General features: G+C 40.6%; 1 protein-coding gene across 3 annotated transcripts; it reads right to left on the reverse strand.

Moving 5' to 3' along the window:
* On the reverse strand, nucleotides 1-21592 carry chd1 (chromodomain helicase DNA binding protein 1). Of its 3 annotated transcripts, none has more exons than XM_029444475.1 (36): nucleotides 21207-21592; nucleotides 19623-19738; nucleotides 18409-18616; nucleotides 17799-17954; nucleotides 17426-17622; nucleotides 16945-17222; nucleotides 16072-16297; nucleotides 15646-15746; nucleotides 15361-15539; nucleotides 15113-15237; nucleotides 14736-14952; nucleotides 14482-14571; nucleotides 14178-14368; nucleotides 12253-12441; nucleotides 11518-11680; nucleotides 10544-10696; nucleotides 10335-10406; nucleotides 10084-10233; nucleotides 9636-9784; nucleotides 9298-9394; nucleotides 9101-9196; nucleotides 8824-9000; nucleotides 8515-8678; nucleotides 8389-8430; nucleotides 8162-8295; nucleotides 6438-6576; nucleotides 6081-6231; nucleotides 5052-5174; nucleotides 4785-4928; nucleotides 4431-4688; nucleotides 4150-4281; nucleotides 3790-3968; nucleotides 3599-3698; nucleotides 3465-3516; nucleotides 3124-3376; nucleotides 1-1527 (listed from the first exon to the last, which is right to left on the reverse strand). In XM_029444475.1, exons 2-36 carry the CDS (start codon nucleotides 19673-19675, stop codon nucleotides 1245-1247), a joined length of 5421 nt encoding a protein of 1806 aa, XP_029300335.1. In that variant the 5' UTR covers nucleotides 19676-19738; nucleotides 21207-21592; the 3' UTR covers nucleotides 1-1244. The 3 variants fall into 3 exon arrangements, with proteins under 3 accessions (XP_029300335.1, XP_029300336.1, XP_029300337.1); XM_029444476.1 differs by lacking the exon at nucleotides 21207-21592 and adding an exon at nucleotides 21058-21076; XM_029444477.1 differs by lacking the exon at nucleotides 21207-21592 and having other exon boundaries at nucleotides 1245-1527; nucleotides 8515-8675; nucleotides 19623-19675.
* Nucleotides 21593-22000: the final 408 nt, after the last annotated feature.

The following is a 22000-nucleotide window of genomic DNA, read 5'->3' on the forward strand; positions in this document are numbered from 1 at the left end:
TAGAGTGAGTACAGTGATTGATTTTAATGGCTTCATAAACAACTATATAAAACAGTTCATAAAAATTCATGCACTTTCAGTGTAAATTCATTTTGAAATATAGAGGAAATTTATTTACAACAGGGTGAACCGTAACAGTGACTTCATTCAGTTGGGTGGTTCACCACAAATATACTTGGCTGCATAGAAACATTGACATTATTGCCTACATAGAAAAAAAAACTGAAAGGTAAAGAAAAACAAGTGTAAAAAGTTGAATTTATTTAAGATCTAACAGGTGCTTCTATTGAAAGATAACTGCCTTTTTTCAAATTGTGATTTCAAGTCAGTTTCTTCCAACTTACTGAGAAGAACTAAGCACTAGTGAATAAAACTGAGTATCATTAAAGAACTTTCCCTTTACCAAAAGTTACATTCTGAAAGCATTATCATGAAAGAACTATTATACAGAAACTCACTCGTAGAACGACAAAAAAGCCTGAGTTGATGGGGAAAAGTAGAGTCATAATAAATCCAAAAAGCCTGAGGAAAAAGACCACTGATTTACTATCTTACAAAAATTTACAACAGTATTACTGAAGGAAAAAACATGATACACCTCGCTCTCCAAAAACAATCCAGGTTATTTTTTTACAGCTAAGATATGTTATTAAATAATTCACGCCTGGTGGAAAAAAGAAAACCTGCTGAGGAAATGAGAAATGCTGTATAAATGAGGTACTTCAGGTGGTGAGCCTGAGCCCAAACTGGATTCAACCAGACACCTTTACATCAACTTGTAAAGCGATTCACGTGACAACTGACTTCTCATCGAGTTAACACTTAAATAAGGTAGATAATCACATTAAGCATGATAGAGAGACAGACAGACAAACATAGAGAACAGTCTTATACAGGATCCAGTGTCATTGGTTGGTGGGAATATGAGGCAGCTCTCAGGGTCAATTGTGTCAGTTTCCAGAGTTAAGAAAAGTTTATAAAAATAACAAAAGAATTGCCGCATTCTGTTGAACACAACGATGCAGCTTTAAACTCTTTAATACAAAAATATGCTTTGATTTTTTTATATCTGCTGCCTGGCGTTCCCGAGATGAGCTGCAGCTGAAGCTTGGAGATGACAGCCATGCTGAACTGACTGATGCACAGTGCTTCAAACAGCTTCTGCTTGGAGTCCACAGTCCCTGTAAGGCATTTGCTGTGTTGCTGAGTCTATGGCTGCTACTAGCAGACCCAGGCAGCTCCTGTTATGTCTTGCGGCTGCTCCAGATCTGCTCTGGTGTGCTCTTGTGGTCTGATGAGTAGTCGAAAGGTGAGCGGTGTCCCATGGGTGAGCGGGAGTCGTAGGGTGAGCGCTGGTCTCGGGGAGAGCGGGGCCCACTGGCTGATGCTCGCTGCTCTGTCTGCCAGTCTGAGTGGTAGCGGTAGGAGGAGCGGTGGTCTGAGTGGGAATGATCCTTCATGTCCAGCCGATGGTCTCTGCTGGAGCGGAACTCTTCCAGCTTCCTGTGCTTACCGTCGTTGTAGTATCTGCACAGACACAGAGCATCGGCATGACACGTGGTGCAAAATATCTATACACTAGCATTCATTGTGTTTTGTTGTCCAACATTTTAACCTTTTTTGCTGTATTTTGAATGACAGAAAATGGAGATGAGTCCATCACCTCAGCCCCGACCCAAATAACTTACCATGATACTGTTAATTTATGATAAGACGCAAATAGTGATAAGAGTAAATTCAAGTCTGTAAGAAATTCATAATGTATATTAAATTCCATTAAGAGTACACCACTTTATGTAACATGGGGATACACTGAAATAATATAATTTATCTATATACAATCTCTATCAGTAAGTGCACAATCACTGCAGATGGTAGCCTAAAAAGATGTTCGGCTTTTGTGCTATGAACAAATTTGATCCGCAATCCCACATGCAGAGCAAAACCAGTACAACAAGTACGGTGTGTGTGTGTGTGTGTGTGTAAAGCCTGATATATCTGATATATAAGATATATCTGATGTGAATACACATCCATAGCCTCTTTTCGATAAAGTTCTAGAACTAATCTCAGGAATTAAACTAGGAGCTAAAGTCCCTTTTGCACAATCCTGTAGATTAGACCCATGGCAAATTAAAAAGTTTAGTGGCGTTTTCACACATGAGAAAACAACAGTCATGCTGTTGTTCTTTGTATTTACTGTGTGACTGATGTTTGAGTTTGATGGAATGAATGAATGAATGAATAGGAGACTGAACTTCACTGTAGATGAATTCTATGCTTTAGAATTTAACTTCCATTAAAAAAAAAAAAAATCAGAAGCTTGAGTCATTCCTCCACCCCCCCTTGTCCTCTCTACTGCCACTCTCTCCATGTTGCATGAGCGCTAAGTTGTTTTTACATTCTTTCACTTTCACTCACTCTTTCATTTTTATAATTGAGTCGAAACCATAATTCCTATCTTTGTTTTTAACATTAATAAACATCAACACATGTGCAGCCCATGTCCTACATTGATGCAAGACTTCCTTGTTTTATGAATGAGGTTGTACACGAGGCATCTTTGTTTGACCAATCACAAACGGCCAGGGCTACAAACTCCGGCCCTAAAGTTCCTGAACTTTTCGAAAGCGATTATATAGAGAACTAAATTTAGGCTTTTGTGGAAACGCCCTAAATGAGCCACACTGTTGTTTTTTGACATAATCCCACATACATGGTCCTGCCTCATAATACTCACTAAAGCACTAAATGTGGATTCCCCCATTGCTGGATATATTCTCCTAAAAGTGCATTATTTCCTCCTGATTGAGGAAGGCTTGCTAAAAATGACAGTGCCCAGCTGCTCAAGTAAAATTATTGAGCAGTATAAATGAAACTATATACATTTGTGAGATGTTTATAAAATGATGGTCTTTGGTAGGAAGCTGAGAGCCACAGGGAGGGTAGAGAAGACACAGACTAACATTCTTTGGGTCATTTCATGGTGTTCGACAAGAACGACAACATAGAATAATGACAGCTTTATGATATAAATGCAATGTTATTAACAGGCTTGAATGTGGTAGTCTGTTGTCACATCGTCTCCCTCTGATGTCAAAGTATTTTGCACTTGTCCCTCACCTGTCCTGTCTGTCTCTGTCCCTGCTGTCTGGTCTGTAGTGGTCTCTGTCTCTATGGTCTTTGCCGTTGCTGAAGGAGGAGTACGGCCTTTTCCTGGACTCCCCTCCTGTGGACTTCCTGTGGGGCTCCGAGCTGTGTCTCTCCTTACTGCTGCTGCTCTCATGGTGTCGAGCTGAAGGCTGATGCCTGTCTGAGCTGTAACTGTCCCTGCTGCTTTCATCCTGGTGAGAGTTGTCCTTCAGCCTTTCAATATCTGAGGACAAATACCACAAATGAATCAGTAAGCAGTGACAGTTTGTTCATCTTACTCTCTATGGACAACAGAGGGACGCTGACTGTACCTGCATGTTTATAGCTGTGGGCGTTTATGCTTCTAGTGTTCTGCTCCATTGCCTGATGAAAGAATAATCATCATTATGGATGGAGATGTCATACTTCAATCCAAAAGCAGAATTATTACAGGTCCTTCACATACCTGGGCGTTCTCTTGTCTTTTCTTGATTGCATGCTTATACAGTTTGTGTAGTTTCCTGGCATCAAACTCAGTGAATTTGGAAACAAATATCCACAGGTTTCTGTAAAAGACAAACAAATATGAAAGATAATGCAAGTCTTATACCTTATTCAATCCAACAGTGAGCCAGGTTAAATCTTGTGCGTACTAACTTTCTCCACTGTTTGATCTGGTCAGGATTTGAATACTCCTTCAGACACTCAGTGATGTGGTCTCCGATCTTTATGAGGCACTGTCTCGTATGTTCCAGCTGTTCACGCTCCGACAGCCCTTTCTCCGGTCTGTCCAGCTGTTTCAAGGCTGCTTTCACCGGCCGCATCCTCTCTTTACACTGAAACGTTCAAACTTCAGTCAACTCCAGCTACTTTATTAAAGCATTCCGATATAACATCTTATCTTAGTCATCAGTCTGTTTTAATGATGTTGCTATTCCATTAGTCGATGACTAAATCAACTATAAACATAGAATACGTAGCATTTAACAAAATATATTTTCCATCAGTGACACATACCACACTGAAGGTCCTCTGGTCCAGTTCCTCAGACTCCTCAGATACTGGCACATTGTCTCCACTTGCTGTTATATGGACCGGCACATCGGAGGCTTTCTTTGTTCGTTCTCGTACCTCAGTCTTTATGTCATTCTGATGAAAAGGAATTGAGAATGAATTCCCAAACAAACCATCAATATCCACACTGACAGCCTTTAGCCTGATCATCTATTCATTTAATAAATAAAGACTATGCTGTATAGTAGTAAAGGAAAATATCACATATAGAATAATTATTATACCTTTTCCATGCTCTCCTCTTGTTTATGTACGGCCTCCAGAGGCTTGGTTTCTTTTTTCTCTTTTGGCTCCTTTGTCTCTTTAATGTCCCAACTTTCCTCCTTCTTCTCTTTCTTGCCTTCTTTTTTGTTGTCTTTTTCTTTGACCTCCCTCTCCCCTGATGAAGAAACTTCCTCCTGCTCAAGCTCCTCGTCCTCATCCTCCTCCTTCACCCTGTCTGTCCGGCCCCGTCTGCTCGGTGCCTTCACTGGTGTCACTTCCTGAAAACACATAACACATCAACGCCAAACTGAAAACAGGAAACCTTAATTTCATGCTGCAGCAAACAAAGCAGTACGAGTGGCATCTAAATGTACCTTTTCCTCCTCAATTTCATCCTCATCATCTGACCTCTTGTCCGATGGGGGATCTGAGGACGTGCTCTTCAGCACCTCTTCTGTCTTAATTGGCTTCAGAGTTTTGCTTTTTTTACTTCTTGGTTTCCTCTTCCGTGAATTGGCCTATATGCATACAAAGAAGCATTGGTAGATTCTGGTAGACATGCATTTTAATATATCCATATTACAAAAATTTAAATGATACCTATACAAGCATGGTAGTTAGTGATGCAGAGGAAGACTTACTGTCCCTGCTTGTTTCTGTGCTTCTTTCTTGGCCAGGTCTTTGCTTAGCAACTTGATGAGGTAGTCGGCTCTGGTCTGAAGCTGTTTGGCCTGTGGCTTCTTGTCCGGGTCGTCTGGTAGGAGCTGATCAGCCATGGACACAGTAAACATTCTCAGAAATGGCTGCACACACTTACATCACACTTGCTTCTGTACTGACATTTGAAAAGAAAGGATTCAGTAGGGGTGAATCTATTTGTCTGGCCCACTCAAATAAACAGGTGAATATGGGAAAACTTTATGTATAGTACAACCTCCGACAACATTTGATCCGGCCCTCCAGGTAATTCATAAACACATTCAAAAAATCAACTCCAAAAGAAAAAACTAATCCAACAGCAATAGAATAAAACGGGTGACTGTCAAACTTCAATATTAAACGAGACTGTCGTTGACATCAGTGAACGCAGCATGACGAGTGTAAAACAGAAAGGTGGATGTGGAATGTCGCACTCTCCAGGAGAAATGGACGAATGATTATTTCTTTGTGGAAGTAAAAGGCCAGTGTGTCTAGTTTGTGCGGACGTGCTTGCGGTGATGAAAAATACTCTCAAGCGTCATTACAGCACGAAACATGCCGAACTGCACGAGCTGAAAGAACGAGTGCGTTTGGATAAAGTTAACGCTCTTCAGCGGAGTTTGACCCAACAAGCAGCTCTCTGCAGAGCGTAACATATAAACATGGAAAGATAAAACAGAAAGATACATGGAGGAAAAAGTTGCTTTTTTTGCACAGCATGAAAGAAAGGTGACATTTTTTAGAGGAGGTTACGAGTTCAATAATTAGTACGGCCCTCGAAGGATGTTGTAAAAATTGAAATGGCCCTTGATAGGAAAATGCTTCCCCACCCCTGATGTAAACTAAAAGATAAAACTGCAAATAAGTGCAGACGTTGAGGCCTCACAAAGAAAGTGATCCACAGTATATAGTGTATATGTAATATTAAAAACAAAAGAAAGAGATTAGAAATATATTCTGCCTGAATTCACCTTGTGAGTAAGACTGAGGTCCGGATCCATCTTGATCATCTCCCAGCTGCCGTAACCGTACTCATAGATTCCTATGAGGAGACTGGAGTCGTCTTCTTTCCCCCATTCAATGTCAAAGTGTGCTGCCTTCGAATGGCATGGAATCATATACCTATTCAAATACACACAATTCAAATATAGACATTAAACAACACGATGTTGCTTAATATGACATTACCACATATATTTGAATATGACATGATTTTGCTTGATATAGGAAAAATATGAAAGTATGTGACAGAGACCAATAAAAATAAGCTGTGATGCCCGATCGTGTCAAAGAGAAAGAGAAATCATGTAGTGTATTGGGGGCCTTACTTCTTTCTCTCCTCAGGATCAGAAGGAATGGCCTTATGGAGCGGAGCCAGCTCCTCCTCATGAGAGATGACAAGCTTGGCATTCACCTGGACTCCAGAGATCCTGAATGTAGGGCCCTTCACCTTCCCTCTTCTGCCTCCTGGTCATCAAACATGTGGAGAACAACAAAGCAGTTTCATGCTACATTAGCCATTTGATCCTGTGAGAGATAAAACATAAATAAAACATTTTGGGGGTCACGATGTCAATGTACAATGTGTATTGTAACCCTGGCCTATAGCCCAACAGAATGTGTAGATCTGCAGTTTATTTGCTGTCCAGAACATTGCAACCCTGCGATCAGATGAGAAAAATAAATAAAGCATAGAGAACTGTAATAGGGTAGGCATCGTCTTTTCCCAAATATTATTTACTCAAGTCATCTTGAAAAGGCCAAAAACATTCCAGCTTCTTCAATATGACGTATGTTTTTATCATTGTCAACCAAATATTTGGGGGTTTTTGGACTATTGATTGAGCAAATAACCTCTTTGAAGATGTTAACTTTGGCTAACATTTTCCACAATTATCGGACATTTGATGGACTAAACTGATTAAATCATGAAAAATAATCAATAGATAATTTTGAATCATTAGTTTCAGTTCTTCTTATATGTTCTTTTCTATTTATCGCAGAAATTATTGTTAATAAAATATAAAACATGGCCACATTTGCAAATCTCTAAAGATGAACTTAATAACGCACTTAACAATTCTTCCATTTGAAAAGTTAGTGTACATTAGGCCTGTCACGATAACTCATTTTGTGGGTCGATATATTCTCGGAGAAATAATTGCAATAAACAATATTATCATCATTTTATGTCACTGATATAATAATTATAATAATATGATAGCATAATAATGCAAGTACACCCTTTCAAAGTGCAATGAACTTTTAGTTCTTAAGTATAGTCAGACTTTGGGCAATATATTTTTTTATATACACTTGAAAAGTAAAATAAAACCACACAACCAAAACAATAAATAAAATGTACTCCAGGGCTCTGTTAACAAACATGTACAATGACTCTGGGAAAACCCTGCTGTTATTCTGGCATCATGTTGGCAACAATCTTAATTAAACAAACAAACAAACAAACAAAGTAAACACAACGGGTAATAGCAAAACCAAAAACCGAGCTCATGTCCATATATCTTACAATAAGTCAATAACATAGTTATCATGACAGACCTAGTGTACAGTATGAATTAACACATTATATAAAATACAAAAACAAGTCTTTGGTGAGTCTAACCTGAGTGTAGGTTACTGGCTGTGGCATTGCAGCATGCAAATCACGCAATGAGAGCAACAACCAGGCGATAGCAAATAGTTTAGATTCCAACAACAAAGCATGGAAGCAGAGATGTTTACTACTTTGCTCCACTAGAGGAGTGGGAATCCACTTACAGCACAGATACAGGACCACAATGCTGATCTGCCTTGCCTGCTTTGGCATCATTGTTGTATTAACACAGTATGGAGGCTACAGAGTATGTAAATTAAGGGCCACCCACGCACGCACAGAGCTACAGCTTCATCAGACACCTTCGTCACGAGATATAACAAGCCACCTGTATTTGTACGCGGGAAAGCAGCGCGAGACTCAGTGAGACTGCACATGACTAACATACAAAACTTTCTCATCTTGGGCTGATGGAATCTTGAATAGGTTTGTTACCTGAAGTCTTCTCTGGTCCACAGGGGTTTTCTCGTAGTGTTCTCACACAGCCGTTGTGAACCGTCTCTGCCAAGCGTTTCAGGTCATGTTCAGCCTTATCTACAAGTTCAGCATCACGAGCAATAGCATCCAACCTGAGTGACAAAGACGCATGTTGAGCAGACTGTGTGGCATGTTGTTTTGTTAATTATTGAAATCTATTAAAAACTAAATCTGATATAGTTTACCTTTCCAGTGGTCCTCCAAATTTTTTGTAACTCTTGACAAACCTGTAAGTAGTTCAGAGATGTTACATGGAATAGGTGGAGAAGTAGATAAATAGTCACACTAAGAGGTTGTTAATATAAATTTACCTCCGGATCTCAGCATCGCTGAAGCCCTTGATATTTTCTCGTGGAATGGTCCGAGGCCGTCCTCTTTTCTTTGGCCTTTTTCGGTCTGAGGGGGAGTCGCTGTCGGACCCAGAATACCTTCGGTTCCTGCTCTGCCGACCCTGACTGGCGTTAAAGCTGGACTGCTTACACAAACCAGGAATATTGCCTGGAAGTTCATTAAGAGCCCAAAAAATACACAATACCACTAGATAGCACACAAATTATAGTGAGTTTTTTTGCAGAAAAAAACCCTAACTCACAAGTCCTTATTATGTTTGGCTTGTGTACCTGTTTGGCACAATTCCTCATGCGGGGCAGCAGGTAGATTTCCTCCATCTCCTTCTGTCTCTCCTCCTCCTCCATCCTCCTTCTCTGCTCCCCAGGAATGATGTCGTCCCAACTCCGATGACTACGCTCAGAGTCGATGTCTATATCCTCGTCATCCATCATGGAGAAGTTGGCTACCTGCACAGGTCAGGTCACAAACAACTGTAAATGTTAAATTGCTGAAGAACAGAAAATACAATATTGGATTTCTAAAACAAGAAAAAAAAATGGTTTATACCTTGAACTGAGACAGCAGTTCTTCTCCTACTGTGGAGGGTGTAGGGTCATTCTCCCGGGTCTCAGCTCTTTTCAGGATCTCGTCAATGTCCATTTCCTACAGAGCAGGAAAGGCCGTGACATGCTACTCCAATATATCCAATATATTTCAGAGAAAAGATTATGTACATACATAAATCGGTATACAATACTACATACCTGAGGCTCCTGCTCCTCACCCTCTGGCTCTTTGAAAAGCTCCTCAGCACCAAACTTCAGGATGGAAGACAGCTCCTCCTTGTTGAATGGTGCTGAACTGTATGCAATAAAACAAACTCAATTGAGATAACAGCAAAGTGAAGCAGCAACTTGTGATAGGAGTAAAAATACTGAAGATGAAATCTGTTGATTTGATTTATTTTGTTGAAAAAAAGAGCTGCACTCGTCTGTCAATAACAATCAACAAGGTCAACAAGCACAGAAATCTGAGTTCAAGAGGGACGAAGGCAAAAGGAGGCAAGGCAGACAAGCAGCCGGATGAGGTACGCAATTCTTGCCTGGAGGGAGCAGCACCAGTATGGAGGACAGTTTTCCCTGTAGTGTCCATCCTCTGAATGACAAGGTGGTCCAGCACCATTTTCTTCTTCGCCCTCTCAATGATTTCCTCCTCCACTGAGCCTTTTGTCACCAGACGGTAGATATTCACCTGCCAGTCAATAAGCAAAAGGTATACTGTGTATATCAATGGAATAGCATTTAAACACATTCTGGCAGTGCATGAGGATAAAGTAGACAATTAATGTCTTTCGGGTGATCCGAGTAGGGCTAGAAAGGCTAATCGTAGTGGTGAAATGTAATTCAATACTACAATGTTGAGGTACTTGTGTAATTGCTACTTCATACTTGTACTCTACAACATTTCAGTGGGAAATACTGTACGGTTGCAAAATACATAACAAAAGAAAAAGTCAAACTGGACGGAGGTTTATGACAGTTGTTGCTTACCTGTCTTTTCTGCCCGATCCTGTGCGCTCTGGCCTGGGCCTGCAGATCATTCTGGGGGTTCCAGTCCGAGTCAAAGATGACTACCGTGTCAGCTGATGCCAGATTGATACCCAGACCACCCGCACGCGTTGATAACAAGAAGCAGAAATCCTGGGCACACAAATGGAGGTTCACTATGCAGTTACAGTCCTAGTTCATTGAAATAAAGCACAAAGGAGCAACATTTACTGTATGCAGGGCATAGAACTTACCTCTGAGCCCTCAGCATTAAAGTGATCCAACGCCTGCTTCCTCATCTCGCCTTTGATGGAGCCATCTAATCTCTACACAAATTCACAACATTTAATATTTATTTCATCTTTTCTGGTTAGCTGGAAGGAAATTCCAGGAGAGCTTCTGTGGAACATCTTTGTGTATATAAAGTGTGATGGATGGTTATGTGAGAACGGTGTGTAGCTACCTGAAAGAGGAACTGTCGGCTCTTCAGGTATTCAGCCAAGATATCCAGCATCCGTACCATCTGGGAGAAGATGAGAACTCTGTGGCCTCGCTCCTTCAAACGCACCAGCAGTTTGTCCAACAGAACCAGCTTCCCACTGCTGCGGATCAGTTGCTGTCAGAGGAAAAGAGGGGCCATGTAACACTATGAAAATCAATATACACTTAATTGTGTTCATTTGGTATGCTGCTGGAAATAAACATGCACACGCCGTCCCCACATCCAAACTTACACCTGCATAGCACAAACACAGCCAAGTGTTTGAAATGAACATAGCTACAATCAATATTTCTATAACAACAATATGAAGGGGGTTGCTCATTATGATGATATGTCAAAATGGTCACAACTCTCCCAAGTTTGCAAAAAATAAATATTTATTGAAGGTTTAATATAACAGCAGCAAAACAGCACTTGAATGAAACTTTTATGAAACATTCAGCTTCTGGGAAAACAAGCAGATGCACTAAATCACACAGCAAAAAACACATTTAATGAGATATTTATTTAAGAGCATCTTAAGGTAACTACATTTATCCTGAGATAAGTCATGGCAAACTTCTCACTCAGTCGCCATCAGCTGGGGATGTGTGAGGAAAATCACACCACACAAGCAAAAGAGAGGAAGCAGTACTGCTGGTCAAACGCCGGAAGTTAGTTAGTCGGACATGTGTGACTCATTGAACCTCATCAGATTACCTTGTCTGTGTTTCTGGACCTGTGATGGAGCAGTCCAAGTTCATTCATTGTCTACCTTAAATTTACTTGCCATTTTACAAACTTCTCCTCCACCCTTTGAGTTCATTTACATGCCATGCCCTTTTTGAACCAGTTTCAGTTTTTTTTACTATCATTTAGCGTATTATGCTCACATGAAATGTAGTAGTTAATTTCTCTGTCAACATGATGCACAACACCATCTATAATAAACAGACCTGTAAGGCTTCAGCTCTGTTGAGGAACTCGTTGTCCTCGGGGGGCTTGATAAGGTAACAGTGGTTACAACACTTTTTCAGCTCCATCATGACGTTCAGGAAGCCCGACGTGCTGCCTTTGGTACCTTTACTCAGAGCCTTGTAGTTCCTGGTCAGGATCCATCTGATCACAAACAGAAGACACAAACTATTGCTATACTGTTCTGTAAATTAGGCTAAAATGTCTAGCAGCAAACCTAGATTAAATAGGAATGTTCACTTCCATAATGACATACTCTTCTCCGTATTACTCAAGCAGAAGGTGAACACAAACCAGCTAACAGGCTGTGCTTAGACTCAGAATATTGCTACGTCAATAATATCAGGATCCTCAATTATTTCAATAAGGCCTGCAGAGAGACTTGCACCTGAACAGGCTTTTAACAGGCTTCCTGGTTCAGATGTGCTCTTCTCACCAGCAGCACATCCACACCAGACATATTTATGTTGGGGTGCTTTCGTCCGTATGAACACAACCTTTACATGCCCCTCCCTTCAACTTAGCAAAAAGAAGCATATGTTCATGTCTTCATAATACAAAAAGGTTATGAATCAAAGTGTTCTACACATTGCTGCTTGCCATTCAGCACATACCAACTTAAATTCCCTAGTGGTTTACTTAAAAAGGTGCAAGAAAAAAAAGAAATAAAAACTATCTGCACATTGTTGATGTGAAGGGTTATGTCAAGCTCTTACTTGTAATACTGTTTCTGGATAGCACTCATCTCCACTCTGAGGATCTGCTCCACTTTGGCAGGAAGAGATTTCTCCACATCCTTCTTGACTCGGCGCAGTAAAAAAGGTTCCAGCTCTTTGTGCAGACTGGTGTAGCCTGAGTCCCTGCCTTTACCATGTGCCTCCTCAAAGATCTCCCAGGAGTGAAACCTTGAGGAACAAAACATACATCAGTGGTGGTGTAGCAACACAGTCAACTCATTGTAAGAGATACAGGAGAGAATTCCTTATTTATTCCTCCTTAAAAGCAAGTGTGACCAAAACTGATTAAGTTTCATCATTTTACTTTGTACAAAGTGTCTTATAGGCTTGTTTAAATCAAAACATTATTTCTATACCACTATATATCAGGACCGTTTTAATATGCTGTTCTATTGGATACAGAACAGTTCAGTAAGGGAAAACAAAATGGGAATTTCTTTTGAGCTTCTTCTTTGCTCTAACTGGGGTTAGGAAAAGTAGTTGCTGACACTTGGGAAGCACTCTGCTCTGTACATGTGTGACTCATGTACACAGCACCGCACAGTGAAATTTAGACTCTGCATTTAACCCATCCTAGTATTAGGAGTAGTGGGCAGCTATTATATTATCAGAGCCCGGGGAGCAGTGTGGGGGTCCGGTGCCTTGCTCAAGGGCACCTCTGCAGTGCCCAAGCGGCAAACTGGCCCCTCTCCAGGTAGCAGTCCACACACCGCACTTGGTCCGTTGAACCGGTTGCCGAGCCAAGCCCCTATGGATGAAGCTACTGCCGCACTCATCTTCCTTACCAAAACATGATGCCTGCATTACCCACAATGCAACTGGACCGCCAACAGTTTGGTCAGAGATTCAGTTGTGTGGTATGCTAGTAACAAATAATACAGCCTTGAGCCAATAGCCTGCAGCAGAGATGAGGAGTGGGCGACAGGTGTGTAAGCTCACATCTTTCTCACTCCAGATGTTCTTCAGCCCTACAGAGACATTATCTCAAGTGGCCTCACTTGAGATAACCTATCAGACTTCACGAAGCTCCCTCTGGAGACACAAAGGGCTTTATCTTTGAAATTCTCTTAAAACGTTTGAACCCATGTAAAGAAATCTACTTACTAGTACTTGATAATGCATTGCTTACACTACATTTGTTCAAGTGTTTCAAAAAATTAAAAGGAGTCGTCATAGCAGTTTGCACTCCTACACCTGTTTGTATGGGAAGTCTACTGAACATACAGTTCAAACACATCACTTTGGATACATTTCTATGCAAAATTGCAATGCAATGCAATTTCTTATGGAAAAGACTTCTGGTATTGGAATTAGATGGATATTTGAAGCTGTCCAAATTCAGGTATCGTAATCGGAACTGAAAAAAGTGGCTCAGTGTATCTCTATTGGAATCTTAATTTTGTTAATTTATTGCCGATAAAATTAATTTAATTAAAAATGCACTACGGCTCTGACGCAGCGGGCTTCTCAGTCTGTTGTCTCACTCAATGTCCTGCCCACAGCACTATCTGATAAGTTACGGTCAGAGCTGCTCCGGTGAGCAAGAGGAGCTGTGTGTCCAAAAAAAGGCAGCAGATATTGCTGAAGTTGCAAAAATACCCAGTGTTTTCACTGGCAACATTTTGCAAAAAAACTAATAAAATAATATCACAAAAAGGAAAATAGTTACTTTGTGCTCAGTTTTTTTTTGTACGAGAACTTCATGGAGAGGAAAACGAGACGACACCATAATTAGATTATCATAGTTCATAAATATGCAGCACATTGACGAGACACAAATTTCGTCCAGCAGACGTGAATAACGCAGACCTTTCGACCGCATTCAACCCGTGTTTGACCTGTTCATATGAGTAACAATCCGCTTCATGGTTAAAGATTTAAGCATAACAATTGAAATCGCTTACTTCTCTGGCATAATGAAGTGCAGCAGGGACCATAGTTCTTTCAGAGAGTTCTGCAGTGGCGTTCCTGTGATCAGAAGCCTGTGATTGGACTTGAAGTCCATCATCGTCTTGTACAGGAGGGAGTCATCATTCTTCAGTCGGTGCGCCTCATCCACGCCAATGAAGGCCCAGTTAACATTGCCCAAAAATGACTGTAGATACACACGTTACAAGTTTTACATGTACTAATATTATACTGCACAGCTTTAGATAAATAAAGGCGATCAAGTGATATACAACATGATATAGTGAGGTAGCTACTGACCTTGTCTTTGAGAAGAATCTCATATGTTGTGAGAAGGATGTTGAACTTCAGTCTCTTGCTATGAACATGCATCCACTCATGTGTCCTGATCTATTAAAAGGAAACATGAAAATGTTGATACAGCCATTAACAAACAGTTGCCTTTGCGGCTTGTATCCATACAGCTTAACTTCAATTACAGGAAAAATGTATTAGGAAATTCGATCAATATAGTTGTGTGTGTATGTGAATTACAGATGTTTGAACCACCATACCATGTTCCTGCTGCTGATGTCTCCCAGATAGACGACAAAATTCATCTGAGGGGCCCAGAGCTGGATTTCCCTCTGCCAGGAGGTTAGTGTAGAGAGAGGCACAACCAACAAGAAGGGTCCATACAGTTGGTGATCATTAAGCAGGCAGTTGAGGAAGGAGATCGTCTGGATGGTCTTCCCTAAACCCATCTCATCAGCAAGGATGCAACTATTCCCTCTATGAATGAAGAAAAGAAGAGGAGAGACACAGCAAAAGCTCAGATTGTGGACCTGTTACACACTGCTGAGTGCTGGTGAACTATCATATGACCCACTCCCCATAATTACAGAATAGACAATAGACGCATGTTGAGAATTAAGGATTGCTTAAAACATACTTGCACCAGGAGTGGGCCATCCAATTCAAACTGTCCAACTGGTAGTCTCGGAGCTCGAGTCCATCACCTCCTATGTAAGATGGCTGCTTCTTCATAGGCATAAACCTGGGTCTCTGTTTGAGCACCTACAGGAAACAACAGCAGTTGGTAAAGCTAGACTAAATTCAGAATTCCATCACTCTGCAAAGGTTTTACACATTAGCAACACATTGCTAGTGCCAATAGAGACTTGGCAGTGCACTCATTACCTTGCAGTCTCTGGATGGAATGCACTTGGACTGATTTCTGCTCATGTAGTCATCGATGCATTTCTGGAACTTTTTGCCGATCAGAGCGCCATCTTCCCAGCTACATTCTGAGTATGATAAACCCTGCCACTTGCACAGGTAGTCTGGGTAACCAGCCGCAGACTTCTGGTTTGAATGTCCTGAACAAAAAGGAATTCAGAGACTTATTTAGTTACACAAATCCAGTGGCATTAAATGTATGCAGAGAAAAATGCTTTACACAAACAATTAATTTAGAAAGTGTACCTATGATTCGCTCTACAAGCTGGTACTGAGAGTGCAGGTCATCCATCATTTCTTCCTGACAATTGAAATACTCTATATCCTCTGGTGAAGCCGCCTTTATCCTGGGGACAAAAAGCATTAGAAAATAAGTAATAGTCTGTGTTCCATTTCCAATCTGCGCCAAACAAGATGGCACTAAATGGTTACGTTAAGCTATGGGTTTAGCATGGGTAATGTCATTGCATTGACCAGGGAGGACAGCTGGCGACAGACTGATTATATTCCGTCTGTCATGTGATTGTCATCCTAATTTCCCAAGTAGTGTTTCCTGCTGCTGTGATCATTAGAAGCACAACTTTCACTGTCTGTGTGTAAAGTCGGTTCATTAAATGTTGTGATAAAGGTTAATAAAGTGAGAAGCTCTTGGTTTATTAAACAAGCTCTCACCATCTCTTTTTCTCCGTGTCCTTCTTCTTGAAATTGTCCATTTTCTTCATGCCCTTGACGTTCTGTAACTTGAGTGTCTCCTCTGTCTCCCAAGTGTTGTGGATATGGGCCCAGTTCTTCCACTTTATCAAATACTGGATGTCACCAGCCTCTTTGTTGGAATTGAAGTTGATATTGGGGTCCCCGTCTGCTTCTATAGCGTATACAGTAGTTGTACTTCCTGTTGCTGTTAGGAAAGAAATGAAGTAACATATTTCTTTATTTCATCCTTAGAACGAAACTAAATTATTTGGTTCTCTTTTGAAGGTGAACATTCCAAAAAGGAACAGGACGCTCAAGATTAGTCAGTATCTTCCTGGTATCTCCTGACTTCTTCTAAATATAATGGTCTAATTCCTTCATTTTCCTTACAACTGTAATGCTAATGCTAACAGTTCTATGTAAGTAAATGGCAAATGCTAAAATGATTAGCACCATACTAGGAATAGTTAAATAAAAGAAAAACTGATTTGAGTGGTTTAACCTAGATTGTTAGTTTTTCGATTAGTCAAGCTTCCTAACCAAGAAGGGTCTATTTGATACAATTGGTAGCAAAACATTTTAGTGATTCAAAATAAAAATGGTAGCGTTACTTGGGCTGAAAAGGAGCCGTCAATCAAGTGTGATCTGACCGACCGAGAAATGGTTTGAGCCGTTTTTGAACTAGGTTTTCTCATAGTTGAGAACATTTATTTTCTCCCAGATTTGTGTAGATGTCTAACCGGTATATACATTATTACCATTACAAGCCACGTTCCCAGAAACTTTCAAATTTGATAATAAACCTGTTTATAGTGGCAGTTAAATAATCAGTCTTAGCACCGTGTTCCTCACCTCTTTTCCTTCCTATCCTGCAGTCCATCACTCTCTCAAGTGTCTCAAACTCCTCTTCCTCAGGCTGCGGGACATCTTCACCTACAACTTCAACCAGGTCGTCGGAATCAGTCTTCAGCTCATCGTCCTCCTTGTAGCTGATATTGACTGTGGCCTGCCGCCGTGGCCCCGCAGACGCCACCTTTTTGTAGTTTTCATCTTCGTCCTCAGAGGAAGAACACTTCTGGGATGATTTCTTCTTCTGGTTACTACTTTTCTTCCCATTCCGAAAATTCATCCTGAGATATGACAAGAGATGACAAAAATATTACATGTGCCAGGTTAAACTCACACGACTCTTTGTATTCCTTTAAAAAGGTCATAGGTCATATGATCAATACCTAAACAGCTGAGGTGAGTTACCACTAAAAAGGGAAATAGTTAAGAGAACAAAGTAACCCTGCGTACCCAGGTAGCCATTAAAGGGCAACTGTCCACTTACTTGGTTGGAGGCTTTCTGCTTTTGATTTTGTGACTAGGCTCATAGTCTGATGCCGTTTCATCACTTTTCTCCTCCGCTGATGAGTCTGATCCAGAACCACTCCCAGATCCAGAACCCGATCCAGAGTCAGAGGAGCCTGAATTTCTTCTCCTTTTGGATCCACTCGATGAGTCAGATCCATCGCTACTTGATGAGTCCTAGAAGAGATTATAATCAGACAGAAAGTTCATTTATAATCAGATGGCACAAATTCATTCTGCACCTCCAATTACAGATGTTACAGTTAAGTACACTATTGAACTCCAAATGGTGTTGATTAGTTCCTAGTCAAGCAGCACAGAACAAGTGTATTGGGGATTGATTTTAAACAAACCTCATCGGATCCACTGTTTGAGGAGCTTTGTCTCTGCTGCTGCTGCTGCTGCTGCTGCTGCTGCTGCTGTTGTTGTTGTTGTTGTTGCTGCTGCTGCTGTTTCCTGAGCATAGCAGATCTTTGCACTGCTAGGATACTTGGGTTGGACTTCCAGAACTGCAATCAATGAGTGTATTAGAAGGTTAGCCAAAAATGTGTGAACAAGTGCAAAAGCTTTTACATGACAAGAGTCGACCACTGTGTTAAACATCCAAAAAGAACTGTGTGCCAAAATGTGTCAGTCAAACCATGTTAACTCTTGAGTATTGCAACTCTACAGTTCCTGCATTAGACTTAGAGTTGCTACAGAGATGCAAGGAAATGCTGAGTCCATTTTGAAAGATTGTTTTCACGCAGTGTTAAGAACTTTGATGCCGATTATATAACAATAGCGTTACAGTTAACACACATTGATCAATTTTTTTTCTTTAGCCTTTATTTAACCATGTTTGTCAAATTGAGATCACAGGCATCCATTCTTGTTAGAATAATTACATTTTCTCTAAATGTCAATTTTGAGTAACAAATAAAGCCCATCTTTGCTAATTTCTTTGAAATCCCATTTATTTACCTCAGCTCCGTCAATGTTTGACTTATTTGGCGGTTCCATCTTCTCCTTGGATTTCTCTGTGTCAGAATCTGACGGGCTGCCAGAGTCTGAGCCACTTCCTGAGTCACTGCTCCCTGATTGGCTGCTGCTGCTGGAGGAGCTGGAACTGGAGCCTGAGGCGGACCCTGATGCTGAGCCTGATCCAGAACCGGATTCATCATCAGAATTACTGTCACATGTAAAGAGAAAATAATTAAACACATATATGTGCATTAGTAATTAATAGATAAGTCATCCACAAATCAAACAGGATATAGGACTCATTGAATTATTATTATTTATTTTAATACCGGTGCCAATCTAATACCTGGTACAAATAAAGAATGACGTTTACTATACCCTTTCGGACTTTATTAACATCCATTTGGGCCTTGTGTATAATTAAACATGATGGCACATAGACACTGAAAGTGTTGCATGCTCGTAGCTTATTTATTTAGACACTACCATCGCCGTGTTAATGCAACTGGAGTGCCACAACAGAGGAAGGGATGTCCGGCATAAAAGTTTATTCTTACACAACTTCTACCACAACGCAATCCAATTTCATCTGGCAATGCAATGTGTTAGTCAATTATATATATATATATATATATATATATATATATATATATATATATATATATATATATATATATATATGTGCAGAGTTAAGTGAGATTACCTGGCATTGGGCTTCTAACAGTTGAAATTGCAATCATTAATATCTGAAGCTCATTAATGCCGCCTTCAAAACTTTCCAGCATAGTAAAATTCTGCCTCAATGCAGTTCTGCGGTGTGACGTAAACATACTTGTGCGTAACAACAACACGGTAAACAACTGTGGCATACATACCATTAGACCATCAGTCTGTAACTTTATAAATTACACATTTCAATGTATTTTTAATGTTGATGTCCTGTTCTTCTTAATGTAATTTTTTAATGTTATATGTACATGTAAAGCGTCTTTGAGTACCTTTTAAAAGCCCTCTATAAAATGTATTATTATTATTAATAATATAAACAAACAGAAGATGGCAGTTTCAGACACAGAAATGTCAGACAAGGTGTATGAAAGTATTCTGCTCCAGTCTAATGTCAGATAGTTACTATTATCAATATATTATCAGCTGAGATAAAAAACAAAAAACTACTCTGATGACCTTTTGTGCAAGATGATTAGTTTATTTACCTTGATTCTCCACTGCTGTTGCTTACACTTTCCTCTTCACTGCGTCCAGCCATGTTGAAGCCTAAAATATAGACTTCCCCCTGACAACCTGCGGTATTATGTTCCACGTGGTTAACCTGTCCGAGAAGATACAAATGAACAACATTAGAAATACTGTCTGGAAAATGCCAGGATTGTGCATTCATCTTGTTCAAATTCGACACAACATACACATCACACAATTAACACACTGCAGGTACAAATCCTCGTGCTTAGAAAGTAGAAAGCATTTGCAGCTCAGTACACCATCTCTGACCAACTATAGCCCCTGCATCAAAGTTCATCCAATGAACTGTCCTTGAGGAACTGTCAATACACTTGCGCACGAGACATTTGTTGATGTGGAAATTTTGTGAAAAGTAATTTGTGATCGGCGGGTTCGTTCAGAGTTAGGTTAACTGTCTCCGTAGCTCACCAAAACACTTATTGTTTCACGAATATACAGAGACCAGAACAGACGTGAGATGTGCAGACGGCTGTAGCTACATGCAACTGTTAACTTAGCTGCATTTGTTCTCTCACCGCAGAGGCCTATCAGGCCTGCGCAGCACCAGCGTGTTTTCACATCCACGCAAAGCTTCGTTGGCACTCTCATAAACTAAATGAACACATTAACCTTAGCTAGGCCCAAACAAAGTCCTTTAGCAACCGGACTTATGACAAACTTTGTGTCATCTAGTCTTAGCGTGGATAAAGTTTAGCTTGTAGCTAACTAGCTACTACCGGCTAATGACGCCAGTATTAGCTATTGGCGGGGTACGTTGGCAGTAATGTATGCAGACTGTGCCAACGCGCCAGCCAGTATTTTATCTCCGAATTCCAACGGAGAACAATAACCCCCGACAATGATTGCATTACCCCCGGCGGTTCTGGCAACTTCACTGCTACAGGATAATGACTGTTCCTTATGTATAACCAATTACGGTTTGCTAGCTCTGATCTGTTGTGCTAGTATCATGGTCCTCTGCGTTACACAACCATAACACTTGTAAAACATGAAAAGCAACGTTAATATTCCATACTATGTGCCGGAACCATGTGGGCTAAACGTTAAACGCCATGACATTTTTTTTATTTTAAGTTAACATGTGTTCAATAAACATGGGGTGAGAAGAGGATGATAGTCCAGCGTTTACTAACGTTGCCAAGGAAAGTAGCGTAAGCTAACGTTATGAAGCACGAGGCTAGCACGGAAGCTAACGAAATGACAAAACTTTGCGCTAGTTCATCTTAGCAGGCAACTGCTGGAATGTTCACTTTCCAGTTAGAGCCTATACACGGCGTTAAACAGTCAAGCATATTTAACTATGCAAATGTATATGCAAGTAGTGGACCACAGTAGAGTGCTAAATGTATTTGGTATTCATTATTAAAACCAGAAACCAAATGAGCTAACCTAACTTCACCCTCTTCCATCTTGTTTTCATTCGCCGCTCACTTCTCGCGGCTTTTACCACATCAACATGCAACGTTAGCTTACTTTCTCACTGAACTATGGGATAAGTAATTCCACACTGTATGTTACCTGGTGTTATTTTATGTTACCTGGCAAACTCCAATCAAATTGTTGTTTAAATCCGCCTTTCCACTTCAGAGGTCCTTTCTTCTTTTATTTAACTAGCAAGCTAGCTGCTGAGATAGCTAACGCTACCTTACGCTAGCTAGCTATCTCCTAGTTAGGGAGAGCAGCCCCGAACGATTCAGTTCGGTAGAACTGGTGCAGTGTTGGTTTTCCTCTCCCACGAAAAAATCAAGTAAGTCCCCTTTCCCGATTTAGATGGAAGCAAAGTCTAGTGCTCGTTGGTCAACTGCGATTGTAGAAAACTGGCATTTCAATCCAGGGTCTTCCGACAACCGGCCTCCGCCATGACGCCGTAGGGTTCACTTCACTAGGAAACCCCGGACAGTGACGTAACGACGGTGCGCCTCACTACACTGCATCAGCAGCGAACATCTGGCAGCGAATAGTTAGACAATAACTACTTCCACAGGACAAATGGAAGAATACACTCATGTGTTAACTTTAAACTCAACAATAGCGCTATGAAAATGGCTGCCTATCGGGAGGGCAGGTGGAAGGAGAATGGCGTTTTTGCGTCCCAGACCGTTGAATTTAGAAAAAGTTGAACGTCAGGCAAGTAAATCGGAAGAAGATCATATGTATGTACATAATGTGGTGTGGTGATGCCAATGCTCACAATACATTGTGGGAGGATGGACAGGTGTGTGTTTAAAATTAGAAGGCAGCAAATGTTAGATAGATTTCCTAACAGATGAGAAAATAAATGTGACTCTAGACTCTAGATGTACCTATTATCTCTAAATAAGTTGAAAAGAGC

The sequence above is a fragment of the Cottoperca gobio genome, chromosome 12 (genome assembly GCF_900634415.1).
Source record: "Cottoperca gobio chromosome 12, fCotGob3.1, whole genome shotgun sequence".
Classification (NCBI taxonomy): Eukaryota; Metazoa; Chordata; class Actinopteri; order Perciformes; family Bovichtidae; genus Cottoperca; species Cottoperca gobio.

Bases quoted from the DNA above. Each gene is read 5' to 3' on its own strand.
- chd1 (XM_029444475.1), bottom strand. From the start codon at position 19,675: ATGGCTGGACGCAGTGAAGAGGAAAGTGTAAGCAACAGCAGTGGAGAA. The intron at 9,001-9,100 runs GTATAAACCATT...TGACCTGTGCAG, and splicing joins AACTGCTGTCTCAGTTCAAG to GTAGCCAACTTCTCCATGAT. The intron at 4,282-4,430 runs GTATAATAATTA...CCTTTTCATCAG, and splicing joins AAGAGGAGAGCATGGAAAAG to AATGACATAAAGACTGAGGT.